Source organism: Centroberyx affinis, unplaced genomic scaffold (genome assembly GCF_046629955.1).
Source record: "Centroberyx affinis isolate AG114_WGS23_722 - 3 ecotype Tasmania unplaced genomic scaffold, CSIRO-AGI_Caff_v1 ptg000478l_1, whole genome shotgun sequence".
Lineage (NCBI taxonomy): Eukaryota > Metazoa > Chordata > Actinopteri > Beryciformes > Berycidae > Centroberyx > Centroberyx affinis.
The window spans coordinates 2,735-23,336 of NW_027279135.1; the positions used below are offsets into that span (position 1 = coordinate 2,735).

Consider the following 20,602-nt stretch of genomic DNA (forward strand, 5'->3'; position numbering starts at 1 on the left):
GATGAGATGAGATGAGATGGGATGGGATGGGATGGGATGGGATGGGATGAGATGAGATGAGATGAGATGAGATGAGATGAGATGAGATGGGATGAGATGAGATGAGATGAGATGAGATGAGATGACATGACATGACATGAGATGACATGAGATTGAGATGAGATGACATGAGATTTAGATGAGATGAGATGAGATGCGATAAGATGAACTTTCCTGATCACCCCTCAAATAAGAAATGAGATTGGATAGCTACCTTCCCAACACTCCCAACATTAGTTAGGATTATCTGCATCAACACAGCAATACATTATCAGTACAAATACCATCATCATCATCATCATCATCATGCAGTCCCGTCATTAAGAACCATAGCAGGTTCTGACAAAACTGTAGGATTATTTTAATCTAGTTTAGTACAACTTTGATTATTCTACCTTAGTTTAGATTCTCTCTCTGTCCTGTTAGTTCAATCAGCATCTACTCAACCAAACTATACAATAAGCTATACAGGTTTGAGACAGACTTCAGCGAACTCCATGCCATGTTTCTCTTCTCTGACCGGTTTGAGCCGACCCTCAAAGGCACAAATCCGCTACCACATCAAACGATTATTTTAGATCGCAGTATAGACTTCTTTTTTTTTTAAACTTAATTTATCCTGGGAATATTTGCCAAGCACACATGCTCTCTTTCATCGACACCCCGGTATACACATACACAGTTAAACACATTCATACCTGGCTGCTGCCCAGTACAGCCACAGTCTTCTAGTGTCGGCCGCTGGGCAGCTCCACCAGAGCAATTTGGGGGTTAAGAACCTTGCTCAAGGGCATTTCAATGGTATTGGCTGAGGGAGACGAGAGCAAGTCGTGTTCACTTCCCTCAACTATATTTTCCTTGGCAATGCAAGGATTCAAAATCGCAACCTTCTACTCACAAGCCCATTTGTCTAACCTTTAGGCCTCCGCATGTTGGAACTAGACCTCTGTGTAATGATAGAAATTTATAACAACCAATCCAGCATTCATTTGTGGGGACTTAGGAAGGCTTTGGCAACCTATCAACCAGCAGCTGTGGATATCAATCTCTCCAGAATAATTTGTGGGTCAGTTTTAATCATCCCGTGACCCACCTTTTATCCAGTCTTTGAAAGGCAAACGCACTGAATTAGACCATTAACTGTGGCTCAACCAAACAAGCTGAGGTATTTCATGGTTTATCTGTAATATTCTTGGTGAACGTGCTATAGTTTTACATGCAAATGAGCTATATTTCACTGTAATTTTGGCTGTGAGTTCTCCTTTAATTGTGATCTACGCATACCCAGCAGATGAACCATGTCACAGCTCAGCTATTTCAGTTCAGTCCACTCCATGATACTCAACTCTGGAGAGGACAAAGCTCCAGCATCAATAAATTTTAATCAAGTGGATAAAAGTGTCCTTCTTTGCAAGACCGTACCGATATCTGGCTTCATATAAAAGTTGACACACCAGTTAAAATTCCATTATATAATTACAAACTCGGTGTACAGACAGTGGCGTGGATGTTCATCCTCAATCACTTGACTGTGGCTCACTGTTCCAGGTGAGCGGCGTGCTGAACACCTCAGGCAGGCCTTTATAAGAGCCCTCCGTTCATTCCTCAACATGTTGCTCTGCTCAGACCAGTCTGAACTGCCTCTCGCTAGGACACAGCCGCTCCGGCATCAAACGATATTTTTAATCAAGCGGTCAAAAGCAATTGCACAAACATTCTAAAGTAGCTTAGGTCAACAGTGTCCCAGAGCCTGTTCTGTTAGCTGGAATGCTCCTGTACGCTGCGAACAGGCCCCTCTTTGTGTTTGGGTCCAGCAGCCTCACGCCACACCGCACCGCTCTGGAATCCTGTTTGTTTTCTTTTGAATTTCTCAACCTAGTTCGCTCCAGTGTAGAAGCGCTGTGTACTGTGTGTGCCGAGTGTGTTTCGAGGTGTGCGCCCGCGTGTGTACCGAGTGTGCATCTGGGTTTTTATCAATGCGGCAACAGTATGGCTCATTGAGCATGTGCTCATTTTAAGCCGATGCCAAAGTTCACATGCTTTAAAGTGGAACGTACTGGATTTTGAAGATGGAAAGTTGGGCTGCAATTAAGACTTAAGGATCATAAACTTTGAGCCTGTGTAAATCCAGCCAGCCTTAGCGCAGGTTGTTCACGTTAAGAGTATAGATCCCCATTGAACCGAACTCTGTTCTCTGTAGCCAACAGGCCTGGTTTTAATTCACTTTCAATTCCATCAATTTAGAAATTGATTTTTTTCAAGAAGCAGGAGTTTGCCCTTGTATTTTAATGCATTTCAGCCACCCAACCATTTGCCTAATTCAAATATTAACATTCCTGATGACCTGTAATTGGTGAGGTTCCATTGTAGATGCATGAACAGTGACTAGATAAAATGCTTGAACTTTACCTTGTTGTTTTGCATTTCTGGTCACTCCCCTTCATTTCCAGTCAATCCACTTACCTAACTGATAATCTGCTATTATCCACAATGCTGGCATGTTAACGCTCTCATTGCTGACTGGACAAACACCTCAGGCCCTCCCTTACCCTCTTTACCCCTCCTCCCCCTTTCTCCTCATTTCTACTGTTGGCTGACAAAACCAAAGGAATTCATAATCCAGGAAACATTTTGCAGAGCAGAGACTGTGGGCCAAGCAGGACTGGGCCATTCTCTTCCCCTGTCCTTACTGACAATGAACCCATGACACACAATCTGCCTGCCTGTTAATACTTCTACTGACGACCACTGTTCTCTTGCCATGTGAACTGTAACCCTGGCTATCTGAAAGCCCCATCTTGACCCTGACCATCCTGGTTCTTTCTGTAAAGAGACTGGATCCTGTCCATTCTGACTCTGTAAGGAATCATGATCCTAAACCTTGACCAGGTAGCTTTACACAAGGTGAGAGTGACTTGCATACAAGGGTCAAAAACAGCTCTCCTGTCCCACAACACTTGCACAGTTCATGCATTGCACTATATATGGCCGCTCATTATTGGAACACGCAACTCAGGTCCACATAGAAAACAAAATGTTAGGCCAGAAGCTGTGCTGCATGTTCTAATACTGCATGTTGTGCACCATCGTAGTTGTTGTTGTCTCACTTTGTAATAGCAACACAAATTCTGAGCAACCATCTTTTGCCTGGCACTAGAACTTTTCTGATTCTGATGTTTTCGATTCTGAAACCCTCTACTGCTCCACTGCCAGTAACCTGAGGAAATGCCATTTCTGGGCTGTCCCACTAAAACGCCACATATAGGCAGCCCCTCCTAATACTGCAGGGTCGGCTGCTCTGAACGGCCCCTCCAAAATACTCTGCAGGGCGGTGTGTCCTGAATGTCCTGCACCTGCATAAACACACCAGGCCAGGAGAGCTGCCTGCCGCCCTGCCAGACACACTAAACCACATGTCCCAAAGACAGGGGAATAACATACCTGGGAATAGTTACCGTGAGAAGCAAAGGTAAAGTACAGATATAACAGTAACTGTAAAAAGAGAAATGATAAAGCCAAGAGAATTATTGTCCCACCACTTAACCACACAGTCAAAAGACATGAGATAAACATACTTCTTTAGACTCATATATGCGTATTGACAGCTAGTGTGGAAAGTAAGAGTTAGGTTACGATGCTACAGACAGATTTACACCACAGGGTCAAAACTCAGGAGGAAAACATGCACTTCAAAAAAATCTCCATCTTAACAAGTCATTTAGCTTATTATTGAGTCCTAAAATTGTATTTTTCTTAAAATATGTGAAAAAATCTTGGATAATTTCACTTGTTTCCAATGCAAATCAACTTGTTTCAAGAAGTGTCATTTTCTTGATAGTAGTGCAGTGATCTGCCTTATTCTGATTGTTTCAAGATACTGACACTCATTTCTAGAAAACTCCTGAAACAAGTGAAGCTGAATTGGAAACAAGTGGAGTTATCTCTCCTCACTGGCAGAATTTTTCTCTTGGTTTAAGAAAAATAAGATTTGAAGGCTGAATATGAGACTAAATGACTAAAGATGGAGGTTTTTTGCAGTGCGCCTGGTAACAATATAAGGAATATATGGATTACATGATAAGACTGTTAGCACCTCTGTGCTTCAGTCTGAGATTCAGACAAAAAGAGGAATAAGATGGGTAGAAGAGAGAAAGGGAAGGGAATGAGCAAGAAAAAAATGGAAAGAGTCAGAGAAAAAGAGGAATGAGATGGGTGGAAGAGAGAAAGAGAAGGAATGAGCAAGAAAGGAAATGGCAAGAGGGAAAAGCTGAAAAGCAGATGGAGCGAGAAACAATTAGGAAACTTGAGGGAAAATGAAGTTAAGTCAGCGTGCAGAGGGTGAAAGGAAATGTGCCGGGCCTGCAGCGGGACGGACGGGCCTCCGAGACAGGCAGCGCATTGACACGCGGTGACAGAACACCTAGCAGTCAGACGTGCCCCATAAAGGGTCTCCTCAGTGGGACAAGGCTTCATATTCACACAGCATCACACGACACCTTGTGGTTACATAACTGTCGCAACATTCAATCATTGTACTGTAAGTGAGTCCTGGCCGGAGGCCCTGCTGCCTGTATCTGCTGAACTCCACTCTGTCCTACTACACACTCTGTTTTAGCACTCCAGTGACGCTTACAGACAATATTTCATCCTAAAGACCTGCACACTGTAAAAAATGTCCTTAACAAGCCATTTACTCTAGTATTGAGTCTTTAAATCCTTAGAAATAAGTGAAAAAAAAATGTGCCACAGGGGTCAAATGATTTCACTTGTTTCCAATGCAGAGAATTTTCTTGAAACAGGTGACAATATCTTGAAATAAGGTGGATCACTCCACTAGTATCAAGATAGCATCACTTGATTCAAGGAAATTGTTGAAAAAGGTTTAATCGCATTGGAAAAAAGTGAAATTGTCTCAACCCATTAGAAGACTTTTTCTCTTTTTCTCTTTCTTTTTTCTTCTCTTTTAAGACTCAATACTAGACTACTGTCTTCTTAAGATGGATATTTGTTTTGCAGTGTGCTGGACTGTATGTGCCACAGTTTTCTAAATAATTTAACTAACTAAAATAATGTTAAAATGCCCAGTCAGGGAGTTAATAAAAAAGTGTAAAAATGTAAAAAGTGTGTTGGCCTCATCTGGGTTTATCAGATAGCTGAGCTATGGTTTGTTCATGTCTTATCTATTCCTCCTCACACTGCGGAGAGACCAACCAAGACTATAGCTGAAAAGATAACAGTGATCACACACTCTAGTGGGAATGTGAAGAAACCATTGTTTATGATAGCATTCTGGAGGATGAAACAGTATTTTAATACTATATCACAATCCAAAAATGCTGTTAGAAAGTAGTCTTTGTAGCACATTATCTAGATGATGAATTATATTTATTGTGTTAAATCCTGTTTGGGTTGCATTGTTTTGGCAGATACCTGAATGATGGTTTCTCCTGCGTCACCACCTCCTCCTCACACTGCTGATAGATTTATATACTCACCAGGAGGGGATACAGCTGGAAAAATAGCAGTGAGCTCATGGTTGATGATGCACAAGCAACATTTGGGGGATAACAGGAATGTAGATTAGTGTTGGATTAGGATTTGGAAATATGACATAATCGTAACTCTAAATACAGCTCCAGACTTTGTGTTGCCATGTTGCATTTTGGCTCTTGTTTAAGCCTGTTGTGTTCTGGTCATAGTTTAAACCAAGGAGACATGAACTCAGTATGTAGGCTGATATAAATCCTTATGACTTGATTGTAAATTATACAGCATGAGGATTGGGGGTTTTTGATGAAAAAAAGTATAAATGCTTCTCTGAAAATAGAATTGATTTTTGTTAAGAGCTCGTTTGTAGGCCGACATAAATCCTTATGATGTAAATTCATAGTATACATCATAGTAAGTAGTATCGAACTGATACTGTGAGTTATACAATATGGGATAGGTTCTTTTGGGGGAAAAAGTTAGTGTAGTTTTTCTGAAAATAGAACTGATTTTTGTTTATATTGGTTGTTGAGGTCACAGTTTACAACTTTTAATTCACCACTACATCACTATGTTAAACTTTTTGCTAGTTCATTCCCGTCCCAGTTGGCAGTGGGAGGCATATTTCTCAGTGTTTATCCTTAACTAGGAGGAACATGTGAAAATTGGGTTGTCTGCTGCCGGTTTGACAGCTAACTGAGCGATGGCTGCTTCCTGCGTCATCACTTCCTCCTCACCCTGCTGAGGAATCCACCTTCCACTGCTCCAGCTGGGGAATATTCCATGTTGTTGTGAAGAGCATCATGGGAGCATATTTTCCACTGTCAGTTTAGAGTGGGCAGGTAAGGTTTGCAAGGTAAAGAATCCTCTGTCAGGTTAATGAAAAACACAGTTTTATTTGTAATTTATTCATCTAGGGAAGTTTGACAGAGAGCACACTTGTCCTTTATTAGTCATTCTGGATGCATTAACATATGAACAGAAAGCCTGAGCCTGCATCTTGTTGCACAACAAATCATCAATGTCCTTTCTGGTCTTTGCTGGATTAGGGGGTACATGAAAAAAACATTATTTCATTTATCTGGAGTATAATTAGCTCCAGCACTGCAAAAAATCTCCATCTTATCAAGTCATTTAGTCTATTATTGAGTCCTAAAAATCATAATTTTCTTAAAACAAGTGAAACTGCATGGAAACAAGTGGAGTTATTTCACCCCGTTGGCAGAATTTTGCTCTTGTTTAAAGATAAATAAGATTTGAAGGGTGAATATGAGACTAACCGACTTGTTAAGATGGACGTTTTTTGCAGTGAGCAAAAGCAGGAGCAATTCTTCTTGGGATCCATATAAAATATGACATTAAAGGCCTAAATTTGGCAACAGAGCAGCAACCAAAGTAACTACAAACATCATTGTATGGCAGAGCTACTTTCGGTGAACGACAGAGAGAGAAAACCAGCAAGAGTAACAGTAGACCAATCATGACCTTCCAGTTAACAGACACACACAATACTGGGGTCAGACTACCGCCAGACAGACAGACAAACACACAGACAGACAGACAGAAAGAAAGACAAACAGACAGACAGACAGACAGACAGACAGACATGGAGGCAGGGTGTAGGCTGCAGTCTGACCTTGCAGCTCACAGACAGATGGGGAGAGGCCGTAGTTCCAGACGCACAGACAGACAGGGAGGGGTCCTGTTAGCCACTCTGCAAAACTGCATATCTGGAAACAATTAGAGCAGATGGGAACCCCAGCCAGACCATTTCTATAAGGCCCAGTGCTACTCTATCAACCCTTTATAAAGAACAGTTTGCTCTCCTAATAACCATTTAGAAATGAACTGCTCACTAAACTAACAAGCAACTACAAACAGTTAATTTCCCCTAAGGAGCAGTTCACTATTTTCAACAACTAAGAATATCTTTCTTTTTTTTTATCCTTTATTTAGCTGACAGGGACAAATTTGTATTGCCAATGACAGCCAAGCAAAAGGCAAATTCTCTTTTTCATAAAAGGAAGATCAATATTTTCACAGCCGTTTATGAAGGAACAGTTCTCCGCTGCGCTAATCTTTCGCCTTTTGTCCGTTCCCATTAGTCATCTGAGAAAGTTGTTCCCTTTTGCAGCGTTCAGCACTTACAGCTCCATCGGAGGACAGATCTATTGTTGACCTTCAATGTTCTTTTGCTCCAGACACCACACAGACGCTGGTTTTCACTGCCGAAGCCAAAAGGTCCGACTGGGTTTCACTGGTAAAGCCAAAACTGCAGCGGTGATGAGAGGCGCTCACTGCACACTCCTCTAATAAGAGCTTCTGTGGCTTGAACATTGTTCTCTCAGATCTGTGTTTTTTCACTGTGTTGGTGTAGGTGCCAGTAGGGGAAGTTTAGTCTTTGAACTTTTTTTTATGTTTAAGCCATACACAAAATACTTTTAAGTTCAAACCCTACCTTATAATGCACACCTACTTAATCACCCACTTCCCTTCATCATAAAGCCACTGATCTATTTGATCAATTAATGAATGCGGGACAAAATCCAGCAGTCAGAGTATCCAGTGCCAGATTAAAACATGCCTTTAAATCCCACATTCAACACATGACCTATATCAGTATCCAGCATCCATTAGGCCTACTGCCTTGATGGATCAGCTTCACAGTTGCTCAATAATGAGACATCAAACCTGCTGTAGGGGAATCAAGTAGCTCTCACTCTATGTTAACTTATTATAATCCACTCTAGCTGTATCTCTTAATAAGTGAATTAGCAATCAGTGATTAATCATTCAGTAAACAGTCAGTAAGCAGCCAGCAAGTTCTGTGAGAGAGCACAGATCTGTTGCTGAAAGTAGTAAATAAACAGCTGGTAAATTAAAAAAAGTAAATTATCTGTATGGTGGATAGAGGTGAATGAAGACTGCTGTTGCTGGCGGTCAGCCACTTAATAAACAATCAGAAAATAGTCAACAAGCTGACAGTAAATAAACATACAGTAAAAACAGCCACTAAGCTCCATGAAACTCTATGAGAGGTCAGTTCTGTTGCTGACAGCCAGTAAATAACCATTTGGTAAAACAGACAGTAAATACCCACTTTCAAGTCCAGCTTGAGCTCAGGAAAGGCAAAAAAAAGTCACATGAATTGAAATGAAAGCCTTTTAAAAGTCAAATGATAGAAAAACAGGCTGAGTTTATTTGATGTTGAGGAATGTTAAGGTGAAGACTTGACCTGGATCGCTGTGTATCACGGTTTGAAACACCTGTTTGGGAAACAGAAAACCACAAAGCAAAATGTCAGTTTTTTCTCTGATTGAAGTAACATTTACCTTGGCAGCGAATGAGACAAACCAGCAGCGTGTGATTAAAGCCAATGTTTTTATTCAAGGCTTTTACAGGAAGCTAATTAGCTGAGGTATGCAGTCGTGTGCCAAGCTAATAGGGGAAGCTGACATTCCTGCAGGGAAGTGATGGCCTCCGAAAGCGTATTCATGTATTCATGCCCTCTTCTGTGTGAGCCGCAGGGATTGGTTCAGTTCACCTTCTGCATGGATTTTTTTTTTTTCCTAGAACTGAAATATTGAAAAACTTTGGGATGTGGTCTGACTCACTGGATCACAATGTGAGTAAAATCCAGTTTGGGAACATTGAAAACCTGCCTAATTTTTTCGGCCTGTTGTGATTGGATGATAAAGTCAAGAAAAGTGTAACCGCAGTCATAAATAGTGACTCATTCTATGTTACACTCATTGTTAGTCACTCTGAATGAGTGTCAGGTAAAAGTCTCCACTGTACAGTAAATATAATTGCAGCAATGTGTGTGGCAGCAGCTGAACTATTTAGAAATCACCTGTAAAACACAGACCATCCTGGGCAATTGTTAATCTCCTGTTAGTTCTGTTAGTGGACACTCTGTGACCCTATGCTTAGAGTTCACAATGTGATTTAACACCATGAATAACTGGGTCAGTTTTGATGCGAGAACCAGTGACTGTATGGTGATGGAGAAGTGGGTCAACACCCAGGTTTGAACTTGGGTTGCCACAAGGCCTGTGCCTGTTTTCCCCTAACCATAAAATTACAAAATGAGGTCCAGAGGAGGAAGCTCAAGGTGGGAATGTTTGGATTGTCTGCTAAACTTTCTTGTTTTACTGCACCGTGCAGCGTGTCGGGCAGAATGACTATGATTAGAAAACCCCCTTCAACCTGCTGAACCCACTGGCTGGATGGACACAGAGGCCATCCTGGACCCATATGGAGCTAAAGACCACCTTCGCAGACACATGTACTTCCATATCCATGTGTGTGGCAATAAATCTACAGCTGAGATGAACTTCTGCTGTTTGTTGAAAGAATTACGTGTTTCCAGTCTAAACACTTTCCAGGACACAGGCTCACTTAGGCATAGGCAGTTTCCATTCTCTCTCCTGCTGGCAATTTACCTGCCCATCACCCCCTTGTTATATCTGAACAAATCTCCCTCAATCTATTGTTAGTTTTCACCTCACAGTTTTTTTATAGCCAGTCCCTGTTCATCTCTCTCTCCTAAAAAAAGGATTGTCCAAGGGATGATGAATGGAATATCTTCTCCCTTGTTAACACAAATGATTAAATACAGTCCTGTTGATAGCTATACGTTTTAGGACGGAAAATAACAATTTACCTTCCAGCTACACCACTCAGGCCTCAAACAATCATTATACTATATCTCACCCCCATTCCCCTAAGTAATCCTAAACCCAGCTATTTTGTACGGAGCTGTTCCTGAAAAAGAATGGGCCTCATGTGTGTTTCCAGTCTAAACACTTTCCACCACTCAGGCTTTAAATAGACAGTTTCCATCCTCTCTCCCCCTTGACAATTCATCTACCCACCAACCCCATTGTTAAATCTCGACAAATCATCCCCTGCTCTCAAACCATTATTAGTTTCCACTACTTGTTTTTTTATAGTCTGGTTCCAAACTGTTTCCATCAGTTTCCAACTCTTTCAACCCCCCCAGCAAATTACCTGTCCATCCTTCTCCGCTGTTAAATCTCAACAAATCACCATTCAGTCTATTATCTACAAAATGTTAGGGAAAGGAACATACTTCTTTATTAGGCTGCTTGCTTTGCTGTTGATACACGGATAATCCAGATGACACAGGAATGTTAAATACTTATTCTGCTGTTTTGACTCTGCATTTCTTATAACTGATCACAGTGCTTGTGATACAAAAATATAAGCCTATTTGCACTTGTTGAAGGTCACCTTAAAATGCCTAAAACGTGAATGCAGAAGTAAATAACTGTATATCTACTGTCAGTAACCAGGTTGTCTCCAACTCTTCCAGCCTGACCGACTCTCTGCAGGCAGCCTGACAGTTCAAAGAAGCAGAAATATGCAGTCAGGGAAATCATTTTGAGATTTTGGTCTCATGTTCAGTTTACACAGTGGTATATAGATGGTTGGTTTGAAGGCTAAAGCCAGGGAACATTCCTCAAATAGACTGCCAACTACCGCTAACGGAATTCAGTTTAAATGGGCAGCTGGGTGCAGATAACTCAACCAAAGCTTCAAATATGGATCCAGTTTTTGAAAAAAAAAAAAAGCTCTGTGTGTGTACACATACGTATAGTTATGCACATGTATATATACATACAGTATATATACAGTATATACATATGAAGGGTTTAATTCCAAAACGCTATATATCCGCTATATATCCGCTATATATCATTCTATCTGAAATTCAACAGGCAATATTTGAAAAACATAAATGATTCTGTCCTCAAAAAGTGAACTATTTTATAAGCAAATGCCTGAAGATGACTCCTAACTTCAATACTAACCCATAATATGCTTAACTTTCATGTCAGTGGTCAATATGGGAGAGTGGGTCTAATGTGTTTTTTCAAATGGTGGATATCTCATTTTGGAACTAAACTCTTCATATACTGTACATGCGTCTTCATATACATAAACATATACATACAGTATGCACACACACTCTGGCATGTGTTGCTTCTGATTGGCTGGAGTGGGGGCAACAACTCCAAACTCCCTTCAAAATGTCAAAACTTAGGCTGAGGCTAATGAAAAATATCATCTGTTGTGGTATAGCTGCATCAAATCCTCGGTGATAGAAGCACTGGATGAAGAAGTCATATCTGAAAATCACACTTTTACCAAATGTTCTTGTTACTTGCTCATCAGTAGGAGTTTTAACTGTTATATTATTTTTCAAAGTGGTTTAGATAAAAGAAGAGAGAGAAAACTTCAAAACTGTTGCAACAGTTCAAACGTGGCCTAACGTGGACAAAGCATGGCAGAAAGACAACTCAGGTTAGGGGTTCAAGTCTCACTGGGGCCCCCTATAAAAGTAAAGGCCTGCACTGTAATGCGGTTTGGATAAATGCTTCCACCAAATTTGATATATTTTTAAAATGGCGTGAAATGGAAAGAACACAAAGGTAAATAAAACACACACCTGATTTAATAGGGTATTGAGAAATGCTAGATGTACCAAAAATATCCACTGTGAAATCAAGGTCTATATCTGGTCCAGTGTGGAGAAAAAGTGCAACCTCAGAATAGTGAATCAGTGTTTGGTATGACTGACAGTCTTTTCCACTCTGCTTGTGATGTTTATCTTCCTGTTTTTATTTGAACGTGCAGAGAAGGAATGAGCAGGTTTTAATTTGAAAGTGTCGGGAAGGTATGAGCACGGCTGCAGCTGCACTGAATAAGAACAGTGTGTGGGAACCATGGAAACCGTGCGGAGAGGAGCTACGAGAAACAGGGCTCCTCTGTGACATCAGCATCCACCATGACATCATCAACCATGGTGTGATGGAACTCTCTCCAGCAGCCACACATGAGGTGTTTGAGAAAACTGGGAAATTTCCAACCTCCACGCTATAGAAGGGAAAAACAAAGCGAGGACAGTGTCGTCACCACAGCCTGGCCCGGGGCTTTGAGGATTCAGTCTGAACAAGTTCTCATGGCGACACTGTCCTCTCCTCAGATCCTAAAATTGGAAACTTCCCAGCTGACATGGTTCTCTGGCTCCTAGTGATGTCATACAGTAACTATGCAGTGAGGTAATGAGGCTATAACTGGCAGACAAGCGTAAATCCAGTCTAGGATATAAGGCAGGTCTGACCCAGAATCACTGGTTGAGTCACATGACCATGACCATCAATATGACTTAAGAGCCAAATTAAGAACATTACTCCATCAGTTTACTCACTTGGTGGGGGTGGGGATTATCTACTGGAAAAGGAATAAACTTGTGCTACAAAGATACATCAGTATGACATTATTATTGATGCTGGCATAGTTGTGTTTATCATATTGGTGCCAACTATAACACTGAGACAGATTATGGTATGCAGTTTTACAGTATACAGAATGTCAGTACTGGTGCCACTGTAATTACATTACCAATGCCAACTATCAAAAACTATTTACTACTGTTACAATTTGATGAGTCCACATCTATCATCTATTGCGTCTCCATTTACACTATTGATGCCAACAAGTTTGCTAGACTAATGATGCGATTGCAATGCAATTACAAGTAGATTTTAGGCATTTTTATGACACTTATCAGAGTGACTTGAAATAAGTACAACCGTATCAGTGAATTGCACCATCACAAGTCTACTTAGGGTTAACATACTGTATATTAATTGGTTTGCACAAGTGCAAAGGGTGACAATACAATGATTAGAACTGTGAAAGAGTAGTAGATTTAAGATTAAGCAGCCAGTCCTCAGGTGTGTTTACAACACTACTGATAACAGCAGGGACAGAGCTGAATAGACTATAATCACCTTAGTGCTGTGTCACCGCCATAGTACCTTTACTGATGTTAACCCACAGCTACACACTTACCTAAATATCTCAGTCTATACTTAGGAATGACATATGTAGCCCTGCCACACACAGAGCAATATGTTCCCTTTGGCCACTACAGTAAGCCCATCTAGACCCATCCAACTCTGCAATGGGAAACCACAAACCACAGAGAGGACAGAACACGAAGCACCCAGCCAGCCAGCCTGCTAGTCAGGACAGCAAACCCTGACCTTGGTGAACATTTAGTCTGACAGCAATCCAACAGTCAGTCAACCAACCAACCAGCATCCTAACAACATCCAGAAAAGATCTGTTTCCTAACATTGCAATAGCCAGGCATAACAACATCCAGGTTTACTGAGTCTTACCCCAACCCATCTAGCTTTCTGGTAAGATTAGGTCAGATAGACTCACCATGACCCTGCACTAGAATTTGTTAGACTCTAGTCCATCTAATATTCAGTTTGTCTCTATTCCAAGAGTCTAACATCCAGTTGTACTTACAGACAGACTCCATTATAATAGTGTAACATAGAGTAAAACTCATTTTCAGTAATCTAATATTCAGTTAGAATTCATTCCATCATCTAAAATTTAGCACAGCCTTTTTAAAAAATAATGAAAAAGAGAAAAAACAATCGAAGCACAAAAATTAAAAGTCAATTTCACTTGTTACAAGTACAGTAAATGTCTTCAGATGACATTTCTTGAAAACATAAAAAAAAGCCAATGCATTAAGATAATTTGACTGAATATCCTGAAACAAGCTAGATAACGCTGAATGTAAGATAAAAAAATGCCTGCTAAGTTAGATTTTTTTTGCAGTGTGATCAGGCTACGTTCCTCCATCAAGCTGTTTCCCCTAGATATCTGGAGTTGAACTCTGGGCACTGAGACTGTACTGACAGACAACACACACACACACACACACACACACACACACACACACACACACACACACAGACACTCTCTGGTCAATGGGACTGTTTTGAGAGACAGAATACTTCAGACACACACACACACTATGTCTATGTCTTTCTCACTCTCACTCATGGCTGTGTGTGTGTGGTTTTTTTTTTGGTCAGACGGTCTCAAAGGAGTTCCTACTGTACTGAGCCAGCATAGAGAGAGAACATGTCCATATTAGGAAAAGAGTAGACGTCCTTATATGGGGAAGCTTCCTCTGTAGTAACAGTCCAGTCTGCTGGCTTCTCTCTCGCATTCCTGCAGCTCCAGGTTTCTCTGGGAGTTTTTCATTTCCGATTCGCTGGCTGGAGAAGGAGCAGGGCTGCCTTTCATAAGAGTCTGGCCTGGTGTGTGATCCTTTTTCAAAAAAATACACAAACCAACCGTCTAGCCCCTTTCCTGCAATCCTCCACTCTGGGGTTTGATGTAGTAAAATAAGCCCGGCCAGGGACGGGGCACACCTGGCCTTTCAAGTTCATCACAGACTAAACCTCATTAGGCAGGTGAGAAGCCAGAGAACATGTAGGCTTTGTTCCCGTAATATCTGCTCCGCATACCTGGGCCGGGCTGCACTTTCACTTCAGTCCACTCAGGGTTTTTAATAAGCGTTTGTCCTGACTCAGAGTCAAAACGTTGTCTTGTCAAATGTAAAATAAATTCACCAGCCTGAGAACATGCAGTCTTTGTTTCCAGAGAAAATGTATCTGCATGCCGCTGCTGTCTCATTAAAACCTTGTATCTCCAACAATGTCAGCTTTTCAGAAAGTAAGAAAAGCAGGATAATGTTCAAATTGACAACCATCCATTTTGGGAATTGCTATTGTCTGAGAACATTTAGTCTTTGTTCCCTTAATACCCACAATGCATATAAACTGGGCTGCACATTCAGTTCAGTTAATTCAGGAAATAGACTGTCAGGACCATCTCATATTTAATAGAATTGATAAATGACAGAAACATACATCACATATTAACCTATTCCAGTTCTTTCAGGTTGAATATTGACATTTAAATCACTGAATTGGAGTTTCATTTGATTTTGATCATTTCTTTGCATTGGAATTTTCATCATAGGAAATCTAAATAAAATGGGTTTCATTAGATGCTGAAGTTAATTGCAGACAAGCAGACTTTATTGTGGTGATGAAAGTTACAGGCCCGTGGATTCCAGTTTTCAATGACTCATCAGACAGGCAGTGGCCATGTATTCTTAGCTACAGGGGAATAAAGTGAGATTTAAGAGACCAAATCTCTAAACAGTTCACAAAAGACATTTTTTTTTATCATCCAAAACAGTTATGTATGTCATACAATAGAATTGAAAGGAGTATTACAATACTCCATTCATGCATAAATGGAGACAATCTGCTCATACAGCATGTTTGGATTACTATTATTCATAGCTGCAGTTTGTCTATTTGTGTGAGCCGCTGATGTCAGAGCGCAGGAATGCCACTGTGGTGTCCCAGACAAAACCACACAAGTACAGTAGACATAGTTACAAGACTGCAGCAGCTGCCAAAGCGTTGTGCTGGAAAGAACACCTTGATAGATAACCAGCTCAAGTTAATGCCTCAGATGAATTTCCTTTCCCTGGCCACTTGCTGTTAATTTTCTAAAGTACAGACTGTCTGTATGCCTTTGAAGCCAATGTTGAGGAATGCTGTTGTGGGCTCCAAAGCCTAACCACACATCACACATCAATCGATTTACCTTACCGGTACATATTTTCATGTTTTTATGGGTTTATACCTGTTGTTTTTTAACTGTTCTTCTTCTTTAATGTAAACTCCTTTGTACCATTGGTTTTTTGAAGTGCCATAAAGGAAACGGTTTTTTTTAAATTAATATTTATAGGTACCGGCTGTCTGTTTGTGAAGTCAGTCTTCAGGAATTCCCAGTGTGGGGTCCCAGGCCTCTAACCAGACTTAACCTCCCATTCCAGATGAAAGCCTCTCTGAGAGAGACAGTGTTGTTTGGCCGAGCAGCAGAGCCTTGCCTTCAGACAGCAGGAATGTTGGATGTCTGGAGTGGGGGTCAGGAAGCGAGGAAAGAATGCCAAGTATGTCCATGTTTGTCCAGGGCTGGCTCTCCATTCAGCCCCCAGTGACGTGCAGCGAGGGCCAGCGAGTATAAAGAGAGCTCAGCTCCCCGGTCAGAACTCAGAACAACTCCTCTACCGAAGCTAAACTCTAGCTTTCACCAGGACAGAAAGAAAGAAAGAACGAAAGACTGCGACCGGAGCAGCAGAGAAACACTAGAAGACAAACCGACAACGAGATCAACTTGATCAGAGACAAACGGTTTCTCTCGACTCAAACTCAAACTCAAGCTCAAACTCTGAGACTAAAGGAAGACTTTCCTGACGAGACTTTTGGAAGAATCTGAATTCTAAAAAAGGAGAAGAGATGTCTGCTGGAATGAACAGAATGATTTTGCTGCCTTTCCTGTGCATTATGCTCTCCTACATGGTAAGCCAAACATTATTGTGACAGACATATAGTAAAGTAACTACAGCAAATGCAACATACCTATGTGCTGGTGTTTTACTACTGCAGTCAGACTTATAGTATATGGACACAGTTGTCAGGCAGTTTACTTCATACCGACCAGGTGAATGAAGTCCAGAATGTTTCAGGATTTAAGGAAACTCATTTATTGTGTGTTTTGCATCGATGCTGAGCTCTAACTTCTAACAGTCTGTATAGGGAATAGGTCAGGATTGTAGCAGCCAGTGTGTGTGTGTATCTGCATCTATGTGTTCTCCATGCATACATAATGTTATCTATTATGCAACTTATGATGATTATATATAACTGAACATGTGTCTGTGTGTGTTCTGTGCTCAGGCTGCAGGCCAGGAGTGCAGCGGGCAGTGTGTGTGCCCCTCCACGCCCCCCCAGTGCCCCCCGGGAGTCAGCCTGGTGCTGGATAGCTGTGGCTGCTGCAGGGTGTGTGCCAAACAGATGGGGGAGCTCTGCACTGAGAGAGATGTCTGTGACCCACACAAAGGCCTCTACTGTGACTTTGGAGCCCCCATTAACAGGCGCATAGGAGTCTGCACAGGTGAGCTATTGATAACAGCAATAATGAAATAATTGCTGTAAGTTATTACCTCAAAATGTCTACTGAGAGGTTGTAAATGACTTCTTACATACTCTCCTCATAGCATTTAGTCTTATACCCAAATCTTCTCAGTAGCTTGGAGAAAGTCTCTTTGACCAACTGAGGCATTTACTGATGCTCTTATTCAAAGTGAGCTCTGCCATTGCAATAGTACAATAAATCAACATAATCACATATAGCCCATTTTAAGAAGTCTCCTCTGTCCCTGCAAATCGCAATTCATATTGATCCATAATACTGATATCATGAATACAGTATGAATATTTATGCTTGGACTGGATCATGACAACCTGTCGTTCCCCCTCCACAGCTAAAGAGGGAGCCACCTGTGTGTTCGGAGGCATGGTGTACAAGAGCGGAGAGTCTTTCCAGAGCAGCTGCAAGTACCAGTGCACCTGTCTGGACGGAGCCGTGGGCTGCGTCCCGCTCTGCTCCATGGACGTCCGGCTGCCCAGCCCCGACTGCCCCATGCCCCGACGGGTCAAGGTGCCAGGGAAGTGCTGCGAGGAGTGGGTGTGCGATTCTCCCTACACACACAGCTTCATGGGCTCTGCCTTGGCTGGTGAGTTAGTTTTTTAGTTCATTATTCAGCACATACTAATCTTGAGTATCAGCATTAGTAGTGGTTAGTCTGGTCGTGGTAGCTCAAAGACAACATTTTCCCATGGTGGTGCTCCAATACAATACATGATCAGTAAGGATGGTGTTTTTAACCCTGTGTTTCCTCCTGTGTTTCCAGCTTACAGAGAGGAGGAGACCTACGGCCCAGACCCCTCCATGATGAGGGAGAACTGCCTGGTTCAGACTACTGAGTGGAGCGCCTGCTCTAAGACCTGCGGCCTTGGGATCTCCACCAGGGTCACCAACGACAACCGCGAGTGCCGCCTGGAGAAACAGACCCGGCTGTGCATGGTCAGACCCTGCGAGTCGCACCTGGAACAGAGCATCAGGGTGAGTCGAGATACTGTGAAACAAACGCTCCACTGCTCAGCCATTCAATAACCACCAGTCTATGCACATGAACTCTACAGAACCAAAGACTATCAAAGAATGCCTGCTAAAAGTTTTGTTTTCCTCATTTGTTCCTGCAGAAAGGGAAAAAGTGCATCCGTACCCCCAGACTCTCCAAGCCCATGAAGTTTGAGATCTCCGGCTGCACCACCACCAAGTCCTACAGGCCCAAGTTCTGCGGCGTGTGCCTGGACGGCCGCTGCTGCACCCCCCACAGGACCACCACCCTGCCCATGGAGTTCAAATGCCCCGACGGACAGGTCATGAAGAAGCACATGATGTTCATCAAGTCCTGCGCCTGCCACCACAACTGCCCCGGCGAGAACGACATCTTCGAGTCCATGTACTACAAGAAGATGATGGGAGACATGGCGTAAGCCGCCTGAATGAACAGATCTGAACTTATGACTTGAAAACAACAGAACTCCATCTCATTTTGCAGCTCAGTATATATGTTTTTTGTTTTTCTTCTTTTATGTTTTGTCATTTTTTCTCATTGTACAAGTCAGAAGTCTGGACACTTGTCTAGGTGTCTGTGTGTTTTGCATGGCTGGTGCAACCGGCCCCATAGAGCTCAGACAGAGGGTTGCCTAGCAGCTCCAAGAGATTCCTGCACTATAACTTGTATTTTGACAAACCTACTGTCAGGTTGTCTGCCCCGTTCCCCTTAAAATCCCATCGTCAGCTTATCCATGTCCCGTCCATTTAACTGTACGCCTTTTAATGCCTTATCTAAAAGCTGTGTCCATAATCTTGACCTCCTCTCTAAATGAGGTGAGAAACAAAGCCTGCCCCCCCCCCCCCCCCCCCCCTACCCTTTACCCCCGAGCCCAGACCAGACCTGCAAAAAACTCCAAGCAGCTGTAGAGGGAGCAAGCAGACCACAGCAGGCCAGTGTTCCCCCTCCCGTCCAAACCAAACAGGTCTGAATGTGCCCTTGTGTGTGTGTGTGTGTGTGTGTGCCTGTTAGCGCAGGCATGAATGTTGGCCTTGTCTCTGCGCCTCTACGTTGTTTCTCTGCTCGCAGTGTGAAGAAAAGGTCAGGGTTTCCGCCCGGCGTGTGGAGCGTAGGGTGAGGAAGAAAGCAGCGTGCTGAGTTTAGGGTTGGATATGGAACATGGCGGGCGCGCCTTGAGGCTTCGCCACGGCACTGAAAAAGAAAAAAAAAAAAAAAAAAAGACATGTTGACTTTTACTGATTCAGGTCAGAAGGAAGGAACCAAGCGACTATAGGAACAAAGTGTCTATTTTGTAAAAAAAAACAAATAGAAGAAAGACTGGAAGAATTGTAATTTCATTCCTTTTTTATTGTTGATGTGTAAATTATGTATATATTTGTACAGTTTAAGTTAATTTAAAAGCCAAAATTGTTATTTGTCCTGTGCTTCAAAATGTATCGATAGTGTATTTTTTGTCGACAGTATTTTTTACTATTTTATTGAGAAGTGTGACAAAAATGTTACATGTTTTCACTTTGTAGCTGGAAATAAAATGTTATATTTTTATACAAACATGCCAGAGCTCTCCAGTTGTTCATTCTTTCATTTTGATAGAAGAGATAGATAAACAGATAGATAGATAGATAGATAGATAGATAGATAGATAGATAGATAGATAGACAGAAAGATAGATAGACAGAAAGATAGACAGACAGAAAGATATACATAGATAGATAGATAGATAGATAGATAGATAGATAGATAGACAGAAAGATAGATAGGTAGATAGATAGATAGATAGATAGATTGATTGATTATTCTTCTCACATTCAAAACTGTTTCATGTATGACCCTTTAGCTTTTCAATTTCAGTGTATATTAAACAAGAATAGCACTCAATTTAAAAATTCATATGTTACTTATCAGCATAACTAGAATAGCATATGTTCTTATGTAATTCATGTGGTTTTGGACAGCGCAAGTAATAATTATCAACATGAAGAACGCTCTCCCAAAGCCAGAAGCAAGAAAACTAAGACATTAAGCTGTGATGTTCCTCAGAGATTGAAGTGGGAAAGATGACTGAAGGATTTTTCTTGGGATAAAGACCAATTTTCTGGTTCATAAATGATAAAACCATCAATGTATAAAGCTCATTTGGGAATAAGACTTATAATATTTTGCAAT

General features: G+C 41.6%; 1 protein-coding gene across 1 annotated transcript; it reads left to right on the plus strand.

Annotated features, from left to right (window-relative positions):
* The first annotated feature begins 16,524 nt into the window (after window positions 1-16,524).
* On the plus strand, window positions 16,525-19,981 carry ccn2a (cellular communication network factor 2a). The gene is made up of 5 exons (XM_071517233.1): window positions 16,525-16,811; window positions 17,190-17,406; window positions 17,777-18,028; window positions 18,206-18,417; window positions 18,558-19,981. The coding sequence occupies exons 1-5, from the start codon at window positions 16,749-16,751 to the stop codon at window positions 18,852-18,854; spliced, it is 1,041 nt and encodes a 346-aa protein (XP_071373334.1). The 5' UTR covers window positions 16,525-16,748; the 3' UTR covers window positions 18,855-19,981.
* Window positions 19,982-20,602: the final 621 nt, after the last annotated feature.

Excerpts from the sequence above, each read along its gene's own strand:
- ccn2a (XM_071517233.1), top strand. The coding sequence starts at position 16,749 with ATGTCTGCTGGAATGAACAGAATGATTTTGCTGCCTTTCCTGTGCATT. Across the intron at positions 16,812-17,189 it reads GCATTATGCTCTCCTACATG|GCTGCAGGCCAGGAGTGCAG; the intron begins GTAAGCCAAACA and ends TTCTGTGCTCAG. Across the intron at positions 17,407-17,776 it reads GCGCATAGGAGTCTGCACAG|CTAAAGAGGGAGCCACCTGT; the intron begins GTGAGCTATTGA and ends CCCCCTCCACAG.